This window comes from Aplysia californica, unplaced genomic scaffold, assembly GCF_000002075.1.
Source record: "Aplysia californica isolate F4 #8 unplaced genomic scaffold, AplCal3.0 scaffold01094, whole genome shotgun sequence".
NCBI lineage: Eukaryota > Metazoa > Mollusca > Gastropoda > Aplysiida > Aplysiidae > Aplysia > Aplysia californica.
In genome coordinates, this window is record NW_004798364.1 from 66,182 (window position 1) to 80,696 (window position 14,515).

At 38.6% G+C, this 14,515-nt stretch overlaps 1 protein-coding gene across 1 annotated transcript; it reads right to left on the minus strand.

The window, feature by feature from the left end:
• Window positions 1-367: 367 nt before the first annotated feature.
• LOC101845590 lies at window positions 368-14,476 on the minus strand. Its single transcript, XM_013089971.2, has 8 exons — window positions 14,136-14,476; window positions 7,718-8,183; window positions 6,951-7,102; window positions 6,082-6,251; window positions 3,702-3,862; window positions 2,984-3,151; window positions 2,203-2,299; window positions 368-999 (listed from the first exon to the last, which is right to left on the minus strand). The coding sequence occupies exons 2-8, from the start codon at window positions 7,984-7,986 to the stop codon at window positions 451-453; spliced, it is 1,566 nt and encodes a 521-aa protein (XP_012945425.1). The 5' UTR covers window positions 7,987-8,183; window positions 14,136-14,476; the 3' UTR covers window positions 368-450.
• Between the last annotated feature and the right edge of the window lie 39 nt (window positions 14,477-14,515).

Consider the following 14,515-nt stretch of genomic DNA (forward strand, 5'->3'; position numbering starts at 1 on the left):
TTTTCAACGAAAGTTCTGTTCGCTTTAGTGACGAAATTCATTTATATGGGACAAGAAGAGTCAATTCTGAGATATACGTGTACTGGGAAACAGTAAGGCAAGATGATATGAATGAGAGGAACTAAAAAATTGAAATGTTGACCTTGTAAGAGCTACCACACTGCAGCAGTGTAAGAATGCTGCACATTTTTCAGTCCGAACACGGATATGAATTGCACATAAAGGGGGCCATGAGAAGCTTCTTTTGTATAGCTTTTGTAATGCAGGTTCTTTTTCCAAGTGATAAATTGTGTAACTGTCTGTCCGGATGGTTCCTTTATACTTTATGTTTCTACCGAAAGACTTTGCTCAAAGCGGTTTTTATTCTAATCAGTTTTTTTGGGGCCGTCATTGAGTATGGGACACCCTGTATAACATACTTGCAACAGACATGATCATACATCAACATTTTCACAATTCATCTCGTTTTGAAGTCTGAGTATATTCGGAATTTTCCACGTTCTCCGCTCTCATCTGCTCAGACTGGAGCCTTGCCGCATCATCACTGATCACATCGTCATCACCATCTTCAATATCATTATCATTTATGTCATTGACCACACTGCTGTCCTCATCAGTACTCTTGAGATGTAGCACTGGGTCATCTGGAAGAGGTTTCGAAGGAGCTCCTTCGTCAAACACAGAATCTTCATTCGTAAAACTGTCTGGTTCATCTATACTCTCATGCAAGTCATTACGTGTTGGACTAGAACGTTCTACCGGGGCATCTGGCACTTCTTCTTCCACTCCTTCACTTTCACCTTCTTCATCCATTGATTCTGCATCGGCTATCTCCTCAATCTCTGTATACAGAATAACTTCCTCACTTTCATCCCCAACAGGATTGCCCGGGAGACCAAAGATGTCTGGAAACTTTAAGATCGCTCTGTCAATATCAAAACCATACAGTTCACTCCATGAAAGTGCCGTATCTTTGTACTTGTCGATAGCAGCAAAGAACTGGGGAAAAACAATACAGAATAAATTGTAACGTAAATTTTATTACAAGAAATTTCACCCTCTATCTATAAATACAGCCTACTATTTATCAAAAGAATAATCCTTACTTAACATGGAAGGTTGCAAGTGTGAGAAACAATTAACAAAACAAAGGGTGCTCATGGTACTAACATTGTGGCCATGTTACGGTTAACTGTGGTAATTAATGGCTACCATTTGCAATGAGGAAAACAATGTCAATTGACAGTTATTGTCAGGCAAATCATATACTCCAAGTCTGCCTGGTGCATGAAGCACTTAAGAAGAGAAAATATTAACTAAACTCTCTCTCTCTCTCTAAGAAGAAGAAAAAAGAGGAGGAGGAGGAGGAGGGGGAGGAAGAGAAGAAGGAGGAAGAAAAGGAAAAAGAAGAAGAAGAAGAAGAAGAAGAAGAAGAAGAAGAGGAAGAAGAAGAAGAACAAGAAGCAGCAGCAGCTGCCTGTATCCCTGATAAGAAGTAAAAAAAAACAACAACAAAAAAAACCCCACTCCCAGAGCCCCCCCCCCCCTCCTCCAAAAGCATCAAAAAGTTAAGATGTGAACAGCAAAAGTCCTCACAGAAGCACAAGCTTACTACAATGATCTGTGATGCATAACACACAAAGATAAATGATATCTGGATCAATGTATATTAAGACAAAACCTTCATTTATTGTAGTAAAACTTTTAATTCTTTCATTTTACAATTTAGTTTCCCCCCAAAAACACATCCAATTTTCAGCTCATTCCCTCTATAAATCTAAAAATATGGTAGTGTTCAATATTTTGGTTCGTTTCCTCTTCTTTATTTCTCTATATAGGAATTTTCTCCAAAATACCAACAATATCTGAAAAGTACAGAGCCATAACTTTAAAAAAATGTATGGACCCATTTGAAAACAAAACCCCAAAAAGCTTTTGGTTTAGTATTCATAGAAAACAGAACTCAAATTACAGCACTAGACTTGTCATTCATACAAACTAATCATCACTCACTCTCAAACATCAACTTAAGAGTACCAGATTCCTTTCCCCCCTCCTCAAGTCCAACAGGTCTGCTTTCACTCTTTTTTTCTTGCTCTTTCTCTATCTCTCTCACCCCAAAAACCTTCTCTGTCCCTCTACTCTCCATCCCACCTCTCTGTTTTCTACCGCGCATGGTCGACACTAGATGTTTCATTGTACCTTTTCCTTTCGTTCCTCGGTAATGGTGTCCAGAGCTGACATGAAGACTGGCTTTGCCATCAAGCCCTTGTCATGTAAAATGTCCAGCAGTTTGGTCCTGTGGTGGAGAACAGCAAGGTTTAAAAAAAAAAAGAATCCAGAGGTGCATTCTTATAAATATTGTCCGAAACACATATCTTAAAATATAAAAAGAGGAAACAGAGAGAAGAAAGATACTCCATCTCCCCAGCCAACTCACCAGAATTCAATTGGGCGCAGATAACAAACATACAAAAACTCAAAATTCCAGTTAGCTCATAATTTTTGCTCCTCACTGATATCTCTTAATAGTTTCAATATCCGTTGACCCAGTCATCGATGTATCAAACACATTTGTAAGTCCCCTTCGTGTTTGAATTATCCATGCTCAACTGTCTACAAATATTCTTATGCTTTTTACTTTACAAACAGCTACTGCAAAATGTGACTGATGCAAACAAAGTCTGTAAACTCATAATTTGATAACTTCACTCAAATGTTTCTATAACCTGAGAAACTAACCTGTTTGCATGAACATATTATGTGTTAACCCAATGTGTTTATGGAAATTAGACAAAAGTGCTGTAAAAATGACAGCCATGTGTAGCATTTCGCATTTCTTAGAAATAACATAATCTTTTCACAAACGTTTCTTTACTTTTTATGTCACATGCACAAGGCTCAAGAGGGAACACATGCAGTGATAGACACACACACACACACACACACACACACACACATTCACCAATGTCATAGAACAAACCTGTACACTTCATTTGGCGAGGCAAAACCAAAAGTGGAAATTGGTTCCAACAATTTGAAGGGGCTCTTCTTCTCAGGACAGTCCGTCGTATTGAACCAGTAGGGATGGGAGAACCAGATGTTGACTGCGACATGTCTCCAGTTACTGGAGGTCACCTGATGGTACCACCTGGGGGAAGGTGGAGGGGACAGTTAGAAAGTGACACCATTAGAGCTCAGGTTACAACAGGCTAACATCACCCTGATCCAGGCACACTCCCTGCCTCTCAACAAAAATCTAAATCATTACTGGCAAAACATAGATACATACTGCTTATAATACCAACAACTGTTGAGTCACTAAATTTAAACACCCTTGAGAAGGTGGTTGGCGGGTGCTCTGGTGTGGTTTGCTTCTTCTTTCTTATGAAACATTTATCTTTCTCATCTCCCCTTCTTCTTTTTTATGTTTGTTACTCTCTTGTAACACCTCTAATCTTCTGGCGCTCATATGACCTTATGCAGTTGCGAGCGCTGTAAAACCTCTACTAAAACAAACAAACACCCTTGAAAAGCGTTAAAAGTGGAGCCTACTAAAAATTAAACTAGAAAAATCTTATTGACTTATGAAGACCCCTTTAAAGTACCAATTGTAAGGGAATACCAGCTTTGACAAGATCCCAGAACTGAAGATACCAAAAAAATCTGACTTTTGTTGAGAAGGAAGAAAAAAATCTCACCCCCTCGGGATAAAGACACAGTCTCCTTTGTTCAGTGACACCTCATGCCATGGAATGTTCTGGAAGTTTGGAAACAATTTCATGTCTACACTGTCCACGTCCACAGTGCTGTAGCCACCATCCTGGTTGAAGCCATGAGACTCAACATCCTCTTTGTAAACCTATAGACAAAACAAAAGACCATGTCATTCGAGAGTGGCGTTTATTTGCCAAAACACTAGCCTATTGGTCAATATTTACAGAGTAGCAGATATATATAACAATAATAATAATAATACATTGCATTTATATAGTGTTCTATCCCATAGAATAAGCTCTGAGCGCTTTACATTGATGACTTGATCAATGAGCATAATACTTCATTCACACAAGATAAAAACATTTCATATCAACAAGAAAACCAGTTCCACCACAATAAGAATAGCTTTCTCAACCATACCGTAACTCTTTCTGGACATATTGCCGATATATCGGCGCGAGTCCACACCCCTTGCGGACGTATCGCCGATTATCGCCGATATATCGGCTGTGATAGGGTGCCTTAGTATTATTTCATTTTAACACGATCCGTTATTTATAATTACTCTTTATTGCTATTGAAAAACTCTGAAAGGATTTAGGAAACGAAAACATCTAGTTTCACTTTGTCAAAGCGTGGGTTTGAGGAAAAACGAGTGTATTAGTTCTTGCGGTCTTGCATCAACAAACCGATGAAACCGGACTCAGTAAAAATGTCATAACTCAAACAAAAATTGGAATATTGCTTTCAAATAAAAAGCTGTGCATTCAGAAATTTATGGATTATGCTCTAAGCCTGTATATATGATAAGATAGCTATGCTGATTTGCTTTCACATCTTTGGTGAATGTAATTTTTTCTGTCAAAATTTATTATTCTCATCACCATCGCCATTTATAACCATTCTAATATATACGTATGTTCAAAATTAATCCTTGTTTCATATTGGCATGTATTCCTCATTCAATTTCCTTCAATTTGATATATATCATATGTTACGTTTGGAGTGATGGTTATGCTTCTATGAAGTTATTTTGTACATCACCTGCATAGCCAAATCGAGCCACAGGTTAAGTATGTCTAGACCAAAAAAAAACTATGTCCCGAAAGAGTTAATTACCGAATGTAAAAAATATAGGTGCATGATAAGATTCTGGAACATCACAAAGGAACAAATAAGAAAAATGAAATCAGAAAAACATATTTCTCTGACACTTACTCTCAGGTACTGCAAACCTACAGTTCATGCAGTGGCAAAACATCCTGCATGTCGACTATCTGGACATCCTACAGTACAGACAAGAAGAAATAGCGCAAACAAATCCTTTCCCCTTACTTCAAAAATTCATCGAGACCACCTATCAGCTACAGGACCTGTCACATCTTAAATGTTTCTTTATGAACGTCTATGACCATTGTCTTGTGATTCCTATAATATATGTCACTGCTATAGAATAAACCATATTCAAAGTATTCGAGAATTTGACAATCATAATCAATGCTATCCAGAAAATGATTTCAGTCCAAACCATTTCGGATGAGATGCAAAGGCAGACAGGGACTCGTGACCCCATAAGGAAGCTACATTTTGCACTGTAGAAACCTGTCCACGAATATGTCTTCTGGACTATTTATTTGGAAGATATAGTATAGGAGAGGGATTACTAGGAAGTTCGTTTGAGAAAAAAACAACACAAAACCCCACCATTTCTTTACATGTACATTGTATATTTTCACTAACTTCTCACATCGTCTGTTTTTAAATAGAACAGAGAATGCTCATTGAGTAAAAGAACAGCTCAGAGAGAAGATTTTATCAACGTCAACATCTCTTGGTCAACACCGTAGTGATACCAAGTCGTGTTACAGCAGTATTCTCATCACAGCTGTAGTCAGTCGTATCCGTTGCACCCCCCAAGCTCCCGACACCATCACACACATCCGTTAACGAAAAAAAAGAAAGCAAAAGAAAACCAACCAGCATTCAATTGTATCCTTTTCGAAGGCGGAAAAAAACCTCCAACAATGAATAACTAAGCTTTGATGTGTAGTATTTACCTTGACATACCATCTCTAGGAATATCTAATAACAAAAATCTTTGGCATAAATTAAATTCCGCGATACATATCATGGTTATCTTCTGGGTACTTATCACAATTTCAGGAACACAATCATGATCAGTTTTCCTCTCACTTATCTATTGTAAGGGTAATAAAACTTTTAAAATTTTCATGGAATGGTTGAACACATGATAAAGAAGACAGCATAATATGTGTTGCATTGTGGTAAATTCAGGCACCTGTCAAAATATTATAATGAAATTTTAAAAAAGTACAAGCTCAGATCTTAAAGAAAACAAACCTTGTCAATAAGGACAAAGCGTTTGTGGCCGTCCAGCAGACACAGAAAGTTGTCCAGGTCGTCATAGTGAAGCACTGATCGGGTTGCTCCGCTGCCCATCCACAGGACTGCCTCTTGGAACAGTTTGTGGATACCACCGCACTGAAGAGAGGGAGGGACAAGGGCCAGATCTGAGAAAGGAAGGCACAAGAGGCACTTCTGTTTTAATAAGACTTTTATGGCACTAGCAACACAATTAGGAATTAGGTTATAAAATATACGTGCTGAAGATTAGAAGTGTGAGAGAGAGTAACAAACGCAAAAAAGAAAAAGCAGAGATAACGAAGATAAGGTGTTTGAAAGGAAAGAAGAAGCAAACAACACCAGATCACCTGCCAACCACCCACAAGAGGTATTTCAACAGTCAGTGAGATATACAGCAAGTAATTCGTAATTTGCTTCATTGGGGATTTTTTTTTCAAGATCACAGCACCCCAAAATTGTGGTCGGGAAAAGATACAAGGGGCCATTTCACCAGTTAACGTCACCAGTTAACATGACAACAAATGCAAACAAATTCAAACCGTTTTGGAAAGTTTTTTTTGTTTCAAGAATTTATCATCCAACTAAGCACAAACAATCATTTTGAGTTGTTTGGGGTGGGGGACATGTGCTTCTTTTACTAACAGGTGACAAGTTAGTTAAACATAATTGGTATCCCATATTCAAGTCCTTAGATCTACTCCAAATATTGTGCAAACTATTTTATGGCACAAGACCAAAGAGCAAAAGCTCATGATCCCATGGACTGTTGACAATAATTATTAATATATTAAAAGTCACCTAAATGCTTAGCTTCACCAAAAAAAAAACTTAGGGGAGAAACAAACCTTCCATCACTCTGTCCAAAGAATGCACCATGTACAAATCTTCTGAGAGATAACGAGACAAGAACTGCTGAAAGGGTAGCCATGTTGGACCTTTACCCCTTCTTTCTTTTTTGCTGGTCTCAACTTTGACAACTTTATCTCCATAAAGATTTCTGGAAATATATATAAAGAAAACAGAAATGCAAACATAGACAGAGAAAATCAACCGCAGCGGTCAGTTTCAAGACACTGATATATGAATTTACATGATCATTTAAAAATTATAAACTTACAAAGCGAGAAAATGTTTAGCTCAGATAATTTTAGACACTTATAAACAATCTATTTTCATCTCTTAAACTCTTCAGTGATAACCTCAATCAATGAAAGAGAAATACTACTAAGCTCTGTAAAAACTGCCTGAACTTTTTTGCTTTCCAGCTTCAGTTAGTAGACCTATGGAGATCTTACAAAATTCAAGCAAAAACTAATCAGATGAAAATTATACTGCAAGAGCCAAACACTGAGAGTTTTTGGTCAACTGCTGGAAAAAAGGCATCATGGAGAAAAAGACACAAACAATAAGCACAGGAGATGTGTAAAAAGTAGGCCCTACCACCATTACACATCACACAAGACTTGATTACAACAACACAAAATACTCCTTCTAAATGAAAATAACTGAAAATTGATGAGAGGTTAACTGTCAGGGAGCACTCATGTCACAGGTAGCTTTTAAGACACATAACACCCATCTTTAACAATATTCAATGGAGATGCGCACTTACTTAAAATATTCATCCGTCCATTGAGTCAGTCCGGGGTGATCAACATCTGTGAGGACCCCTCTCATTAAAATTGGTTTCCCTGGTCTCACAAAATGGACGTAAAAAACAGTGGGGTCCGAGAACTTTCCATTCATAGTGATGCCCTGAGGGTCTTTATGAGCACCTAGCTTTTGAAGGTGGCCACGAGGATTGTTTGACGCATCATCAGACTGACTGGGCAGTGCTGATACCAGTAAGATGGCTCCAATGCTCAAAAAACACCTAGCCATAGAGATGTTTTTCTTAATAACTGTCCACTGAAAGTGAAAGATAAGCCAGGACTAATACGCACTGTTGGGCATTTCTGAGAGAAAGATGGATTCTTTTTGCTAAGCACACTAGCCACTCTTATGAGAAAGAAACAATACTAAATGGGATAGCAAAAAGCATTTCTCTCCGTGTCGAACCTCCACACTTTATGCTTGACCTGAAAAAGAACCAAAAAAAAAGGTGGTCTATACTTGCTCATGATAGATTGTAGTTTACAAGTGATCAATTAATGTAATAATTATGTTTCACTACTTGATCTGTTACTCACAATTTCATAGGTAATCTTGCAGTCATATAAAAAAATAAAAAAAAGAGGGGGAAAAGCAACTAGTGATAAGTAGGAAGTATCACTTATCATACATCTAAGAACAAGTTACCTCTAGAACACAAACTTGAACCAACAGTAAAAATTTCTTCGTAAACACGACTTGAGGATTGACGCATCAATATGTGAGACCCACATATATGTAAAATCTTGTAACATATATATATAAATGGATGTGGGCCATTGGTGAGTGCTTTGGTGTGGTCTGCTCCTTCTTTCAAATCGTACTACAAATTGGGGGCGCAAAGTAACATCTCCCCATAATCTTTAAAAATCACAATGGTTCCACAGAATCCAAGTTCAAATCTAAAACACCCAGTTGACCACCAACTGGATTCAATCGAATTGACTTTTACACAACTTGAGTTTGAGTGAGTCTTAATTTCAAGGCCTCGGCCGAATTCACTTTATTATATTTTAATATTAATTAATATGGTGCCAAATTTTTTTGCCCCATCCATTAAGAAAAACTCTCTGTCTGGTCCCAATTCAATCAAATGAATTCAATTGGCAACGTTTCGTTTGGAAAAACAATCACACTCAATCACACAGATGCATTGCTTTGGAGGTCAAACTGCAGTATTGTTTGCTGCAGATAAAAAAAACCCTGCTAAAACAATCTCAAATCGATTATTTTCAAGAAAATTTCACATCAAACTGCAAAATAAAAAAATTTGTGGGTTAAAACAGGGGGGGCATGCACCCCGGTAATCCCGCAGACTTTTTTTACTTCAGGGGGTTGCCTGACTAACCCCCCCCGATTGGTCTGCAGTGTGCAAATGCAGTTAGTCTTAGTGTGACGTAGCTTGATAAAAAAAAACATCAAATGTTTCAAAAACTATTCATTTGCGACGGAAATGAAGTTGATATAAAGTGTTCCGCGCATCATAGTAGAAAATGGACAACTGGTTAAGTGTTAGATGGGAGGGAAACTAAAAGAATTCAGCGGAGGTAAATTTTCACTTTTACTCCCGCACACAGATACATTGCTCTGGGGGTCAAACTGCTGTATTTTTTGCTGCGGATCACACATGCAGCCATTAAAACTGTCGCAAATCAATTATTTTCAAGGAAATGCCAAACCTAACTGCAAAACATCAAATCATGGGTTAAAACAGGGGGCGGAGGCACCCCCCCTGTAACCCCTCAGAGGTTTTTTTTTCTTAAGCCCCCCCCCCCCCCCCGAATTGGTTCAAAGCATGGAAATTACTACACAATTAGGCTTAGTGAAGTGTGGCCAACTTCAATTAAAAACCATCAAATATTTTTAAAAACTACTATTTTGCGACAGAAATGAAGTAAATATTAATTAATAATAATTGTGTTCCACAATACATAGTAGAAAATGGATAACTCGTAGGCTCTAAGTGTGAGACGGGAGGGCAAGTAAAAGAATGTAGATTAAAATAATAAAAAGCTAGTCTTGGCATAGATCTACATTGCGCACTGGTAAGTGGAATCAAACGTTGCCAAATATATGCTAGGCTATACACAGACAGAAACACAACTTGTTCCGCAAACAATACGAAATAGATGATTTATGACACAGGTGTGCATTCGAATTACTTTAACATTTTAGGCTTGGCAGAGTTCAGTGTTTTCCCAGAATTTTCCAGTATTTCTTCAGAATGGCCTCAAAGAAATGAAAATATGCCTCTCATTTGAAACCAAACTACAGTATAACACAGATAGGTCGAACACAGAAGTTTCAAAATCACGCTTTCGCTGAACTGTGCTTGGGGTACCGTTTTTTTCTTCTTCTTTATCTTTGTAAGATATCCCTCGAACAACGGATCCCTCCAACTACCGAGGCCTGCCCCGACAAATTCGAGCTTCCCGTGTTATACAGCTCTTTTTAATTTGATTGACGAAGTCAAACATATATTATACATTACTTACTCCATGCCTATAATAAACTACAAAAAATCCTCCTGTGAATTGCTATTTAAAACAAACACTCAGATTCAATTTAAAAAATTGAAGGTCAAGTTTCGTTGAATTTGAATTCCCCGGTTCTTATATATCAAATACACCTCTGATATTTTTCTTTGATCAACCTCTCCCAACCAAAGCTGGCTAAACCGACGAAAATCTAGTGTTGGTCCCACACAACTCGAATTTCTTCTCGACTGGAGCTGTCAAATGTGCTTTGCTCTAAAAAGGTAGCTCGCCTTGCTATCAAAATATACCAAATTGCAAGTGTAGCTTTTATGTATAAATTTAAGCGAAGTGACTATTCTGACTGGAGTCTGATTTAACGAAAATTATATTTTGACTCTGAATCGTGTCCGGCATGACGTTGACGTCACTTCAGACTTCATGTGACTCCGACTAATTTTTCGTTATAAATAATGATAAAAATGGAGACGTGAGCTTTAATTTGGTTGCTAGATCTAGATCTGTCTAAACTGCCCTTCCCTGCATCATTAGGCCTAGATCTAGTAACAGAACAACCAAGTTGAGTTGATCTAGTCGTGCCGGGTGCAAAGTCAAATATGTCGACCAATGAGACCGTGCATAGCAATTACGCACTCCCGCCTTGCTGGGGGAAGAGGTGTTGGGAAGAGGTCACAGCTGTCGATTTTGTGGAATGTGATTAAAAAAAAAAAAATTACAGAAAAACTAGCCTATAAAACAAAACAAAATGAAATTAAACATGTGGAAAGACAAATGGTGGTGTAAGTAATGATGATGCTGTTGAATGGTCGTAGTGGTGCCTGGTGCCGGTTACCGTGTATGTAGATCCAGAGTTATCGGTTACCATGTACGTAGGCATTGCTATTGGGCAATGAGAGTGCCGTCTTCTGACTTTTGACACATTTACCCAGTCCGAGATCTAGATCTAGTTCTAATTCTGGCTTTACGTAAAATCCCCAGACGACAGATTATAGCTAGCTCTCCTTACACTCACATTGACCTAAACAAAGATGATTGGACAAAAACAAAGTCAGATACAGAGAAAGCAGAACTGCTAAATAAATTCTTTCAGAGTATTTTTACGAATGAGGACCCAGGACCACTCCCAGACTTTGAAGAATAAGATGACTACAACACAGAACTTCAAGACTTCAATATTGAAACTGTGACAGTAAAAGAACTTATGATTAGTCTTAATGTCAACAAAGCAACAGGACCAGATGGCATCCCTCCCAGAGTTTAATATTATCCCAGGCAGCTGACATTTTTGCACTACCTCTAGGAATTCCCTTTAGGAGGACACTAAATGATGGAGTACTACCAGTGGAATGGAAAACGGCATTTGTTTCACTAATTATATTCAAGAAAAGTAACAAGACGGCAGTAAACAATTATCGACCTGTGAGCCTAACATGTGTCATCTGCAAGGTTAGGGAAAAGCTCGTAAGACGGCACATCATGGACCATATTGTAAACAACATTTGATTTCTAATCACCAACAAGGATTCGTCACTGGACGTTCATGTAAAACACAACTATTGTGGAGGCTTTAGATGACTGGACGAGTGTTATGGATGAAGGAAGGTCAGTGGATGTCATTTATATTTATATGGACTATCAGAAAGCCTTTGATTCCGTTCCCTATAGGCGACTTTACAGCTCTCAGCATGCGGTGTTAAAGGGAAGGTACTCAAGTGGGTGAAGGACTTTTTGACCAGCAGAAAACAACGGGTTATTATAAATGGATCACGGTCAGAGGAAGCTGAAGTTTCAAGTAGAATCCCGCAAGGATCAGTTTGTAATTTACATAAAACGATCTTCCCAGAGGACTTAAAACAACAGCTAAAATATTCGCTGATGACACAAAGCTGCATACGTTAGAAGTGACACTGAATGGGCCGCAAGATTTACAGGATGATTTGATACCCTCCAAGAATGGTCTCAACGATGGTTACTTTGTTTCCACACGCAGTGTTGTGTCCTAAAAGTTGGCAAAGAAAATGATAATGAATACTTTATGGACCAAGCAGTGGATGGTAGCACCTCAAGACACAAACTGAATGCAACAAAGAGAGAGAAAGACTCAGGAGTTGTAGTCGATGATAAAAACTAACATTCAAGGAGCACGTAGCCCAGATAACATCAAAAGCGAAGCATATTGTTGGACTTACTAAAGGCGATCATTCGACTACCTTTCTGAGATGTTTGTTTTGCTCTTTGTACAAGAATTTACTTTATTAGAGTATGCACACTGTGTTTGGCAACCCTTTGAAAAAGGACTAGTGAAATCGAGCAAGTTCAAAGGCGGGCTACCAAAATGCTGAGTCACTTTAAAGAAAAGCCTTTATTCTGAAAGACTAAAGACTGAAGAAATTAAAACTTCCATCCCTGGAACATCGTAGTACGTGATGATGATGATTGAAACATAATATAAGTAGGCCTACATCAAAGGCTACACTAACATCACCGAAAGACCAGCTTTTAGGCAACAACCACACAACTCCGTGGCAACCCAGAGAAGCTCCAGAAGCAAAGAAGCAGATTGTGTGTGAGAGGGGAAACTTTTTTGAAAATCGGGCAAAAACTATTTGGAACAATCTCCCCGAGTCAGTAGTGTCAGCCCCAAACGTGGACACATTCAAGAGACAGAAAACTGGAAAGATCTCACGACGATCTACAACTCCACTTGCGAAAACTGATTAGTCTAGCTTGCACACAATGCATCTAAATCTATAGTCATTCATTCATTACCAGATGAGATAGATTCTAGATCTATAGAGAGTCGACAGGCTCTTCTAGAGCCTCAACCGACTTAATCTTCAATGACAATTATAACTCACTTAGAAGCATAGTCCGAAAAAATCAAACATTTTTTTCTGACCCGAGTCCGAATAGGGCCCAGATAAAACCCATTTTCAAACGGAGCCTTTTCAAATCTGTTCGGACTCGAGTCCGAAAAATAGAGGTGGCCTTTAGTGCACCAACTCTTGCAGTTTGCTCAGTGGACCTTGTCACGGTAAGTGCTGGCCCTCTGCGGAACTCCAGTGCTTTTTCGGTAGTTCCCACCCTTATTTGAGCCTAGATCTACATCGAGATCTAAATCTATATACATGTTTGATCTGCGGCGAGCTAAGATATCAAAGCTAACAATTGCAAAACATCAAACTATGGTAAAATTCAGGGGGCATGCCCCCTGAACCCCCCCCCCCCTTATTTTTATTAGGTCAGGGGGGCAAGCCCCCCCTGAAACCCCCTACTCTTGGGGCCAAAACCCGCGAAAAACAATTGCGGGGTGGGAACTAATCTAGAATCTAGACTTAGATCTATTCTAGATAGTATATAGATCTAGAGATCTAATATCTAGATCTAGAATCTAGATCCTAGACCAGATAGGCTATCCGAAAGTAAAAAGCGCCCGAACTTCCCCACGCCACGGTAGGCCTAGATATCTAGATTATAGATCTATAGAATCTAGATCTAGATTCTAGATCTAGATTAGAATCTAGATCTATATCTATATCTAAATCTAGATCTAGATTAGAATCTAGATCTAAATCTATATATCTAGGTCTAGATCATCAAGATCTGACAATTCATACTGCATTAAAAAAAAACCCTCATGAAACCACGGTCTTTGAGTCTGAAATTCAAGTGAAAGAATCAGAACTTGTCTCCCGACACTTGTCTCACTCGAGGAATGATTGGTGGGCTTCAGAACCACCTTTGAATTTCAACATTGAAATTTCACAAAATAAACCACCAACAAGCGTGTCATCAGGATTCTTCATATCAAAAGATAACATTAAAAATGAAAAACAATAAAGTGATGCATGAAGAAGTCTACAACGACACACGCACGGCACCCACCACACTTCCTCGTTCAAAATTTAAGCGTTGAGTGAGCGTTGCGGACTGGATGGCCAACAAAGCCTAGGCCTAGCAAGATTCTTCTAGTCTAGATCTAGGCTAAGGGACGCCACTGCTAAAATGTTATAGCAATTTTTAGTAAGAACAGTTACTGCGCTTGGAGAGTCTCGGGAACCAAAGTCCAATGAAGTTAGCCTTGCCTAGCAAATGGTCTGGTGTTGCAAAGGCAAGCTTTTGCGAGAAAAGATGTAGGGTGAAGATATTGTTGACAAATATTTGTGGTAACAGATCTATCACACTGTTTTAGTTTCAAGCTTTTTGTCTTGAAGATGTATGAATCTCCTTCAACTTGACTCGCAAAGGCCAATGGCGAGCTGTTG